General features: G+C 46.4%; 1 protein-coding gene across 1 annotated transcript in view; it reads left to right on the top strand.

Annotated features, from left to right (window-relative positions):
- LOC140408502 (transmembrane protein 132C-like) overlaps nt 1–12,110 on the top strand; it is a 1,621,914-nt gene that overhangs the window by 692,611 nt on the left and 917,193 nt on the right. Inside the window, exon 3 of the mRNA XM_072495783.1 lies at nt 2,940–3,086. Within this exon, the coding sequence (XP_072351884.1) occupies nt 2,940–3,086 (147 nt within the window). The remainder of the gene's footprint in view (nt 1–2,939; nt 3,087–12,110) is intronic.

Raw genomic sequence — 12,110 nt, 5'->3', positions numbered from 1 at the left:
AATCTATTCCTTCATCGCAACAATCACCAGGCAGGAATGTTCCCTTCCAGTCGGGGAACACTTCAGCAGTCAAGGGCATTCAGCCTCTGATCTCCAGGTAAGCGTTCTCCAAGGCGGCCTTCAGGACCCGCGACAACGCAGAATCGCCGAGCAGAAACTTATAGCCAAGTTCTGCACACATGAGTGCGGCCTCAACCGGGACCTGGGATTCATGTTGCATTACATTCATCCCCCACCATCTGGCCTGCGAAATCCTACCAACTGTCCTGGCTTGGTATAATTCACACCTCTTTAACCTGGGGTTACCCCATCTCTGGATCTGTAAAGATTTAATCACCTGCTAATGCTCGCATTCCTAGCATTGTTTGGCATCTTTGAATTTGTCTATATATGTGTTTCTGGAACAGACCTCTTCATTCACCTGAGGAAGGAGCAGCGCTCCGAAAGCTAGTGACATCGAAACAAACCTGTTGGACTTTAACCTGGTGTTGTAAGACTTCGTACTGTATTCCTTCATCGGCAAACTTAATAGTTACACCTCTCCAGTACTCAAGATGTATTCATTTTGTTCAATAAATTGCATTGATATGTTACATTTTGTTTGTTAACTAAATTTAGAGTGATAGTAGGGGGGTTGCAGTCAAGGTTTCTGTTATATCAACACAAAGCTTGAAGAAATGGCATACAAGGCTGCTGACCCTATTTCTCTGGATGTCTGCCAAGGTTATGGTGGAAGATGTCTGTGGAAATTTCAGCTGACAATGTTTATAGTTGGACAGGAGCCAAAATGAACAACTTGAAAAAATTCAAAAGCCGGTTCCACGCAGAGCACAATGCTACCTCTAATTTGGAACCATCACACTTGTGTGGCTCATGTAGGAAATGGAAATATCACTGTAGTGATCATCCTTCAGAGCAGATTGTCTATGATCTGCAGAGGAAAAATACCCAGAGAGCTGAATGAAAGTCGCTACAGAGTATGTTTCAGACCAGGATACCGACCCACTATTATTTAAATTCTGGATGACTGGTTGGTAAGGAAAAAGATGTCCACTCGAAATGTCTCCATTTTGAATAACCAGACATGGTAGCGTGCTGTTGACAGGGATAGAACATATGACTGAAATGCTGAAACAGGTTCCCCCTCTTGAACAGATTGGTGGAGGATGGACTTATGTCTCTGTCAAGGTGGCTAAATCATTTTTAGACATTAAAGATCGTCGGGACTTCATTTACACTTGACGTAGGTTTAAAATTTCCCAATCTCCGGCGCTAGTTAGGCAGATTTCACCTACAATTTGCTGATCATACTAGAGCGATTGGAACCCTGACTTACATTCTTCAATCATCGGTGCAGGGCGTTACCCATTTCACCTTTTCCTGTTTTACTCTTGGAAAAGAGCCTCCAGAAAATGTACGGAGATATTCTGTGGATGCTTGTTGTTATAATATGGCAGATGGTATGTGCCAGGCTGCCTGAATCCAAAAGAGAAAATTGAACAAGCTTTCACAACGCTTTTGCAATTTGTTTTTGATGAGAAGGTACCTGCAGTAGGAGGAAGAATTTCAAACCACTTGTGAAAATTTTAAAAATTAAATTCAAACTTTTATTTTAAAGAAAAGGGAAAAAATAAAACTTAAAGACACAAGATTACATTTACACAGTTAACAGTACTTCTCCAAACATTTCCCCCAAATAATTCTGTTTAATTAACTCGGAGCTAAACATTTATTACAGGCAACAGTCCACATAGATTTTAATCTATAAAATTCGAGTAATATTACCCACAAATGTGCTGTTGCTATGGGGAAAATCTTTCTTCTTTCTCTTATCTGATACTGAGAAGTCACAGATTATCTCACAAACATTTTAGACAAATACACATTCTCTGAAGGTGGCGGCAGCTGGTTTCTCACAAATCTGCTTCCAGCACACACTGTTTTTGGATCTCATAAATACACCTAATGATACAGCCTTCCACCTCTCTTTAATTATGTTTTTTTCCCTCTTTTATCTTTCACTCTATTGTTCTACATTGCCTTCAAAGTTCCCCTTCTCAGAATGTACAGGTCTTTCATGTTGGGTTATCGCCACTACTTTTTAGGTATAAGTAAATTTATCACTTTGTTCCATCCTTTTACAATCAATGTCAATTGTACAAGTTTTTTAAAAATACAATTGTTAACTTCAAGTCTTATCTTCCGAATGTAAATTTCAATTTATGCTGCTCACTGGCACTCCACCTTGGCATTGCTGATATCTACTTCAAACTGCTTGCCTTCACACCTAACCCACATGTCACCCCTCCCCCTCTGATGGTCTGAACTCTGCAGTTTTGTGTCTTCAGTTTAATTAAGTTATTCACACCGTACTCACACAATGGATGGGGAAAGGACAGGGGAATGGCACTAAGTCAGGATGCTCATTTGCGGAGCTAGCACAGACCTGATGGGCCAAATGGCCTCCTTATATGCAATAACCATTCTGTGACACACGCCTGTTTCACAGTACACCAAATTATATTGGAAAAATATACACCCCCCACTCAACCAACACTAAGGGCAATTTTTGGACATTAAGGGCAATTTAGCATGGCCAATCCACCTAACCTGCACATCTTTGGATTGTGGGAGGAAACCGGAACACCCGGAGGAAACCTATGCACACACGGGGAGAACGTGCAGAGTCCGCACACACAGTGACCCAGCCGGGAATCGAACCTGGGACCCTGGAGCTGTGAAGCAATTGCGCTAACCGGGATAGTGTGGTGTGGGCTTGGGTAGGGTGCTCTTTCCAAGAGCCGGTGCAGACTCGATGGGCCGAATGGCCTACTTCTGCACTGTAAATTCTATGAATATTTCAGCACATTCTATTGTTTCAGATTCTCATTACATAATGCTTACTAATTTGTGGTTTTGTTCATATGTTTTGGCAACAGGGCAAAAGCAAAAAAAGGCGTGAACATTGTCGATGTAAAGCCCAGCATTCCAAGCTTGTGGGAGGTTAAACAGGAGATGGGAAATGGTGGGAAACACTCCATCGCAACGGTTGCTTGCCGGAAGAGACCTGGTGCTTCAAGTAGCAGGTAGGAGATCATGAGTAACTTTGATTGTATTACATAACTACATGACGCCAAGTGACAGTTGTATGTATCAAGGTCATTCTATTTTACTGCATGTTGTGTACCAGAACCAGTACTTTATTTGGGATCTTTTCAGTGGATATTTGACATAAGCTCGTGTTTTTATGCAAATAAAATAGGAAATGCTGGAAAACCTTAGCCGGTCTGGCAGTCTCTGTGGAGTGAGAAACAGAATAATTCAAGTCAACAATCCTTTATTAGAACAAGGAAATGTTAGAGATGTAATATATTTACAGAGGCAGGGAAAAGGAGGATGAGAAGGGCAGGTTTGTGAAGGCAGAGACTGAATGACAAAAAGGATGTTGATCCAAGGCAAAAGAGCAGTGGTGCTGAGACAAGAAACAGAAGATGCGTCTGGAGGAAGTGTAAATGGATAAAACAATATCATCACCAGTAGTTGCTACCCAGGAACAAAAAGAATGGAAGCAGAGGTTACAATCTGAGATTGTTGACTCCGGAAGGCTGGAAAGTACCTGCCAGTAATTGGAAGATGAGGTGCTGTTCACTGAGCTGAACATCATAGGAACAGTAGAAGACCAAGGATAGAGAGATCAGCAAAGTGGGAGTGGAGTGAAGAATTAAAATGACAGCGGAAAATCTGAATTAAAGTGCGTAATCCTGTTGTCCCATGTTCTTCAACATTTTCTAAATAATTCTGCTTTCATTTGGGCATATTATTCAATACCAACATCAGTTAGCTGCCCTGATGTAAAGCAATTGGGTGGCGCAACGAGTCTGAACACTGCTCTTTCACTGGACTTTAAACCCATCTCAGACTCGTAGGCAGCCTCTGCTGTAAATGTTCGAAGCAGAATCAGAATGATTAATGGGATGTACTTTATGGCAACAAGTCTATAGCACAAAGCTGCCTAAAATTCAACACTATCTGGCAGACCTCACCCAGGAAAGAAATCACGATGGATACTGGGAATTATGACTCACTCACCCGGTCAAATGACTGAAACAGAAAAGGTCTTTCTTTTAAGGTAGTGGTTGTGGGATACAGTGGCGTTTGAATATGAGGAGTTGCAGTGTTTCCAACTTGTGATGTATCTGACTAAGTAGTGCTTGATGCTGAAGCCTCGTGCAAGAGCAGAGTTCCGTTCCACTGTACCGGCAGCCCTCACATTGAAGAACACAAGTTTCATGTCCTGCTTTCTGTGAGTTTGCAGTAGTACTGGCTCCGTTCTGGACTGTGTGATGCAACACTTCGGTAATGTATGGCCTGCAGTTGAAGTATTTCAGCTGTTAGGCTTGGTTAACAGACCTCCACCAAATTCTTTTGAAGTTTAGCATAACGTATAGATGTGCCGGTCTGTGCTTCCAGTCTAGTGCAAATCTGGTCATAATTTGTAGTTAAATCCTTCCCTCTTTAATTCTGTAGTCTTAAATTTTAACTTAAAAATTTTGTTACTTGAGTTACAGGGCACAGTGTTAATTAACTTTATTTGTCGTGTCTTTGAATAACCCACCTAGATCAAAAAAAATAGTGTTAATAATGTTAAGCTACTGTGACAGGTGTAATTTCCTTGATTTGCAACACATGTGCAGAAGTGAAGGCTTTAATCATATCACCCAAAGCGTTTTGCAGGCAGCTTTTAAAAATACCAGCCCTGTTATCAAAGGAGATTTGTGTGGTAGTTTTAAGTAGCAAACAAGATTTTCTTATGAGTGTTATGACAAGCCAGCAGGGAACATTTTTAATTATTTTTTTTTTAAATTCCTGGGTAACTTATATATAATTCAGTGGCATGTTTGCCTGACTCTGCACGCTTTGTACACTGGCTTCATCTCTCACTGTATTATGTTAAATCATAAAAATTGCAAGATTTATACATTGTGAATAGAGCACTCCACTGCTTTGCGCAGCCTTTATTGACAAAGATTCTGTTGATGCACTGTACAGGAAATATATTTCAATATATGTGGTATTATCAGTAATTTTACATGGTTCTCGCAACAAATGCTCGGACTGGTGCTTTAAGAATGTGACTGAGGGGTAGCACCGTGGCGCAGTGAGTAGCACTCACGGCGCTGAGGTCCCAGGTTTAATCCTGGCTCTGGGTCACTGTCCGGGTGGAGTTTGCACATTCTCCCTGTGTTTGCGTGGGTTTCGCCCCCACAACCCAAAGATGTACACGCTAGGTGGATTGACCACTTTAAATTGCCCCTTAATTGGAAAAAATGAATTGGGTATTCTAAATTTATATTAAAAGAAAGAATGTGACTGAGAAGTTACTTAAAAAAAAAATAGTGAGCAGAATCTGAGAATGGTGTTAATTTGGAATCGCCTTGTGAAAAGGTGAGGTGTTAAGAACTTATTTTGAAACTTGTCGGATCAGAAAAGGATTTGAAGTCATGACCTGATTGACTGAGAGAGAGATGAGTGTCAAATGACTGACTAGCCTATTCATGTTTCTATGATGAGCGCCTAACCTGATCCACCTCCAATAATGCTATTGATGGCTTGTGGCTAACGAGCAATATTGCAATAGCGGCTGAATTCTTCCCTCATTTGCCCAGTACCAGGACATGTTTGGTGAATTGCCATGTAGGATGAAGGCTGAGATTCAAACTCTGACCGATGGTACGTACTGTGGACAAGCGCGTGGCAGGATATCCATCATTACAATTGTCAGCTGATTTTGAGGCCTCCCTTCCTTTATGAAATTCACCTTCATTCCGATGAGGAGCATCACTACATAGCACATGGAGATAAGTATTGACCTCACCAGAAGAAATTTATTGCGGCAAATGAGGGCGGAGGTAGGCACAGACACAATGTTTCATTGGGGTGGCCAGTCTACGAGCTGTAATTGGCAGCAGTACTTCACTCAGGCAGTTATTAAGAAGTGTGGTAACCATGCATAACCAACCTTCAAAGTCTCTCCTAATGACTGCCATCATTTAAGGGATGATGTGGAGATGCCGGCGTTGGACTGGGGTGAGCACAGTACGAAGTCTTAGAACACCAGGTTAAAGTCCAACAGGTTTGTTTCGATGTCACTAGCTTTCGGAGCGCTGCTCCTTCCTCAGGTGAATGCAGAGGTCTGTTCCAGAAACACATATATAGACAAATTCAAAGATGCCAAACATCTTTGAATTTGTCTATATATGTGTTTCTGGAACAGACCTCATCATTTAAGGGGTTCAGAATTCCTTTGCATTTTCTCACCCAGGCAATTTCCAGTGCTACCACCAAGAAAGAGAGTGTGGAGCACTTGCACAATTTACACAAAGCATTCCCTGTACTCCAAGTCATTCCCTCACCATTTTCCTGAAGTGCCTAAAGAAGTTCACTTTGGGCCTTGCACCTGGATTGTTTTCAGGTCTGAGGACGCTGTGCAACAAAGCAGAGGATGCCTCAAAGTAAAACCCTCCTTTTTCTTCCAATCTTCCCGCGGGCCATTCTTAGCAAGAGCTGGAAAGCCCTAAGACTAACCCTAAGCCCAGACCTGGAGGTCTCTGTATTCCTAATTCTTTTTTTATAGACTCTGCCATGAACCAGATCTACGATCAGACCATTCCAATAATTTGAGCCATCAAAATAAGGCATAATCAACTCAGGACTGGCGCAGTACACTTTGGACCTGCTGCACTTATCCAGTATCTAGGCCACTGGAAAGCGGAATATCACTGCCATGGTTTTCAACAATCTGATGATATCCAATCTGACACATTAAAGCAGATGCTGGAACTCTCAGACAGAAAATGCTGGATAAACTTTGCAGGTCAGAAGCTCCAGACCTGCTGAGTTTATCCAGCATTTTCTGTTTTTATTGAAGAAAACACCGGCGTCTGGTTGTTATATAAACTATTTACATTGGAAATAAATAGCAGCTTCAGACAGAATTTATATCCCTGACCAGATGACCAATTTACAAACTGTTTTTACACTCCATTGAATTTGGGCAGGTTAGGTTAAAATTAAGGTTTATCCAGTCAGAAATGCCATTGGCAATAGTTTGGGAGAAATAACACCAAGACTACCGACTGAAAGCATTTTCAGTTGTATTGATTGCTTGCTGGCTGTAACCACAGACATGCTCCTGAAGTGTCACATTGATGTTGAGTGAAATCATGAATTGATCTCCACTCTACGTGGACCTCACTCTTTTCAATACTGAAGTAGCTGAAATGACCCCACCTGTATAAAGTTTTTTGTCTACCAGAGCTTGGCTGATTGTGAACACTCAGCATCAGAGGTACATGTAGAGGATCTCTTGTATATTGTGACTTGTAAACACTATGATAATTTCCTATTTCTCTCTTACTTTGACAACTGAACCTTTTTATAATTGGAGGCTGATTCTGATAGATCAACATAAAATGGGCTCTGATAAGCAAGTTCTGATAAGCAAGCATTTTTAGCTTAAGAAAGGAGATTATTTCAAAGTAAAATAATCGCATTTTAATGGTGTTCAGTAATCTTCAAATGTTTGTTGCAATGTGATGATTTTAACTGCTCTCCTCATGTGATAGCAGAATTCTGAGTCATTGTAATTCCACATTTATTTATCAAGAATGCATTAATAAACTTGCAGAATGGGACGTATAATTAGTGAATTAATTTCAATGTAGATAAGTGCGAGGTATTATAATTTGATGCAGAAAATAAAGAGGTCACACATTGTTTGAAAAATAATGAGGTGGAGGAGCAGTGGGATCAACACGTCATGAAAAAGGGGATGCAGTTTAACAAGGCTCCTTTGAAAAACGAACAATGCGTGAACGTTCATTTTGAGAGTCTTATAAATGAAGGGTAGCAGGGTGGCTTGAGACCTCGGGAGATCATTGTCCCTGCACTTTATTGAGTCCCGACGCTCTCTATGTTCCTCTTAACTTTGGCTCATCGATCAGGTCCCCGCTCAGCCTTCTCTGCTGTAAGGAAAACAACCCCAGCCTAGCTAGCCTCTCTTCATAGCTGAAACGCTCCATCCCAGGCAACATCCTGGTGAACCTCCTCTGCACCCTCTCCAGTGCAATCACATTCTTCCTATAGTGTGACTACCAGAACAGCACACAGTACTCCAGCTGTGATGGTGGTAGAGAAACAGAACCCTCCAGAGACGACAGCTACTTACAGGTGGGGGATCCTTCCGGAAGAAAATTTGTGATTCGTTTAAACACAACGAAGGCAAAGAGAAAATACTCCATGTCTTCTTTTCCCTGGTCATGTTGGTTATTAAAAATGAGAAACTTTGACACACTGCTAAGGAGGAAAGTGGAAAGTGCAAGACAAGGGACGAGATTCTCTCGGCCCTGGGCCAGGCCGGAGGATCCCCGTGACCGGGCCATGCCGTCCTGACGCCGGCAGGCGATTCTCTGCAGATCGGCGCCATTGGCGCCGGCGTGGGTGATGCAGCGCAGGTCGCGGTCCGCTCTACGCGGCTGGCTGGCCCGCCAATTCTCGGGCCGGGATGGGCCGAGCGGCCGTCGTGGAAACGTTGAGTCCCGCCGGCGCCGTCCACATCTGCTCTCAGCCGGCGGGAACTCAGCATGGAAGGGTCGGGTGGTGGCCTGTGGGGGGGGGGGGGGGAATGGGATAGGGGGCGAGGGGGAGGGGGGCTCCGACCCCAGGGGGGTCCTCCGATGTGGCCTGGTCCGCGATCGGGGCCCACCGATTGGCGGGCTGGCCTCTCTGGCTGGGGGACTCATTTCCTACGCACCGGCCCCTGTAGTCCTGCGCCGGTTGCGTCAGGGCCGGCGCGTTGAAGGAAGCCACTGCGCATGTGCGTGTAGGCGCTGGCGCCACTGCACATGCGCGGATCCCACGGCGCCCAGTTCACGCCGGGATCAGCAGCTGAAGCAGCGCGAACCGCTCCAGTGCCGTGCTGGCCCCCTGTAGGGGCCAGAATTAGTCCTGGGAGCGACCTGTTCACGCCATCGTAAAACGCGACGGTGTTTACGACGGCGTGGACACTCTGCCGTGGAATGAGAGAATCCCGCCCAAGGTGTGGCAAAATGTGCAAAACCCTGCTCTTGGGTTTACTTCTAAATTATAAGTTGAGAAGTTATGCCTAGCTTTGCTTGAACCTTGGTTAGATAAAACTTGGAGTGCTATGTATATTTCTGGTTACCATATTATAAAAAGGATATAGAGGCCCAGGAGAGGGTCCAAAGAGGACTTACAAGGATGTTACCAGCAATGTAAGATCAGGAAAGGGCGCAGAGCCTGTATTACTTTTCTCTTAAAAAGTTAAGGCTGAGGTGTGATCTAATAGAGATCTTTAAAATTGTGACAGGTTCGGATAGCATTGGCCCAGATGAAGGGTGTGAACGGAACTATGTCCCACAGAGAGAGTGTTTAGCCATATGTTTCCTGCTGCTCGCAGCGTCAAGCAACACAATGCTATCTAACGTGGCTCCGGTTAGATAAGGGGTCTCAGCGGGGAATGCGCGGCTGAGGCCGCACTTAGTCCCTTTTCCAGCAGTGAGGAGCCCCACTTGCCGAAACTCCTCAATGTAGGGAGAGATTGGGACGCCATTTAGAAATGGTGTCCTGATCTCTTGATCCCCAACTCAATGTAAGGGGGTCCCCAGGCCCCCACCCACACCCACACCTGCGCAGGGAACCCCCGGCCCAATCATTGCTGAGCAGAAATGCCAGCTTGGCACCCTGGCAGTGCCACCTGGGCACCTTGGCAATGCCAGACTTGCACCCAAGGTGGCACCATCAGCACCAGTGTACCACCCTGCCAAGAGGGCATGCACCTGGGAGCCTCCAATCCCGTGGGAGACCCCCACGAGTGCCGTTCCGTCTGGTCCCTGTTTGTGGGGACCAATACTGAACGATGCTGGTCCAAGGTCTCCATGACGAAGGGGATAGATCCCAATGCCTTGTTTATCTCAGGGAACTGCATATTAGAGTGAAACTAGCTGTCTATTAGAGTGAGACTAGCTTTCTCGTTCTAACATGCAGATTTGCCAGAAAGTGATCCCACCCATAATGGCCGGACTTCACAGTGCGATGTACTGCGGGATCGCGTTAGATCTTGCGCGGCGTGGAAAGCTGGAAAGATCCTGGGAGCGGGGTCTCCCATCATTTACCGGCCATGTTGCGCCGCGATACACTGTTTTTTGGGCGCAGCGTGGCCGGTTGATTGCACCTGAAATGTTTCCACTTGTGGAAGAATGAGAGGATATTAATATAAGAGAGTCATCAAGAAATTAAGTAGGGAACTTAGAAGAAATATCTGTACCCAGGTAATAATGGGCGCGATTTAATGAGACAAAAACAGAGTCCCGATTTGGACATGTTTAACGGGGTGTTTTTCGGCACTGCAGTGCTGAGAATGACATCGCTATTTAACGGGAATTTGCCTTTTATTTGGCCTTGCAGAGGAAAGCCCCGTTGAGGCTGCACTTATCTCATTTCCTGCACAGAAGAGCTCAGCTCAGAGTATTCATGGATCAAGGTGTGGTGAACGCATTATGGCAACCATTCACCACTGTATTGCATTGTACTATGTTGTTGCCCTTGTGGGCTCCACCTATGGACCATTGTATTGTATTACACCGCTTGTATCATGTTGGTGCCCTTGTGGGCTCTGCCCCTGGCTCCGCCCCCTTGAGGGGAGGTATATAGAGCAGCTGCCCTGTAGGCGGCTCTCAGTGCAGAGCAGTCGCAGGCAGGCTCTGTTCTAGTTGATTAAAGCCACTGTTCCCTTCAACTCTCTGTCTCATGTGAATTGATGGTTGCATCAAATTAATCAACTACAACATCACGATGGAAGCAGCCCTCAAACCTGACCGACTGGAACTCGACCCACAGGCCGCGGAAGCCAAAGGGATTCTTTCGCACTGGCTCCGATGTTTCGAGGCCTACCTCGCCGCCTCCTCCTCGCCCTCCGTCACCGACGAACAGAAGCTCAGCCTCCTCCACGCCCGGGTGAGCCATCGAATCTCCGCGCAAATCGAGGAAGCGACCACATACGCAGACGCGCTCGCGATCCTGAAGCGACAATACGTGAGGCCGGTGAACGAAGTGTTCGCGCGGCATCTTCTCACCACTTGCCGCCAACGCCCCAGGGAATCGATGGAGGAATACCTACGCGACCTGAACGTCCTCGCACGAAGCTGCAACTACAAGGCCGTCACGGCCTCGCAACACATGGAACTCGCCATCCGGGACGCCTACGTGGCTGGAGTCCGGTCCAACTACGTCAGACAGCGCCTGCTCGAAAAGGGCGCCCTTGACCTAGAAGAGACGGTAAAACTAGCCATCTCCTTAGAAGTAGCATTTCAGAGCCTCAACGCTTTCCCCTCCGACCACGTGACCCCCTCGTGGACACCCGACCAGAGGGTACCCCAGGCCTGTGCCGCGCGGCTACCCGCCCAACCCGGGGGCTGCCCTGCTACTTTTGCGGCCAGAACCAGCACCCCAGGCAGCGTTGCCCGGCTTGGAACACGAGCTGTAGCGACTGCGGCAAGAAAGGACACTTTGCCAAAGCTTGCCTGGCCAGGTCCAAGTCCTCCAAATCACAGGCCCGACTCTCAGACTCACAGGCCCGCAGACCCCGCAGCGTGGCTGCGTGCCTGCCAGCTCCGCCCCCTTTGGACACGTCACTCGCCTCGTGTTGTCGGTGGGGGCAGCCATCTTCGACTCTACACAACACGTGCGACTCACGGGGGCCGCCATCTTGGCCGCCACCTTGGCCACCATCTCCCACGGGCCGCCATTGCGACTCATGGGGGCCGCCATCTTGGCCATCTTCAACGCCGCCCGACACGTGCGACCGGCGGGGTTAGCCATCTTGGGACCACCCCACCACCTCTGACCACGCCGGCTTCCTGCAACTCGGCGCGGTCACCCTCGACCAGTCACGCCCAAAGCTTCTCAGGAACTCCATGATGACCGTCCAGGTCAATGGGCACGAAACGCCCTGCCTGTTTGACTCCGGGAGCACGGAGAGCTTCGTACACACAGACACGGTAAGGCGCTGTTCTCTCCAAATCTCCCCCGCA

Source organism: Scyliorhinus torazame, chromosome 1, assembly GCF_047496885.1.
Source record: "Scyliorhinus torazame isolate Kashiwa2021f chromosome 1, sScyTor2.1, whole genome shotgun sequence".
NCBI lineage: Eukaryota > Metazoa > Chordata > Chondrichthyes > Carcharhiniformes > Scyliorhinidae > Scyliorhinus > Scyliorhinus torazame.
The sequence above is the reverse complement of the archived record's forward strand: the minus strand, read 5'-3'. Positions and strand labels throughout refer to the sequence as shown.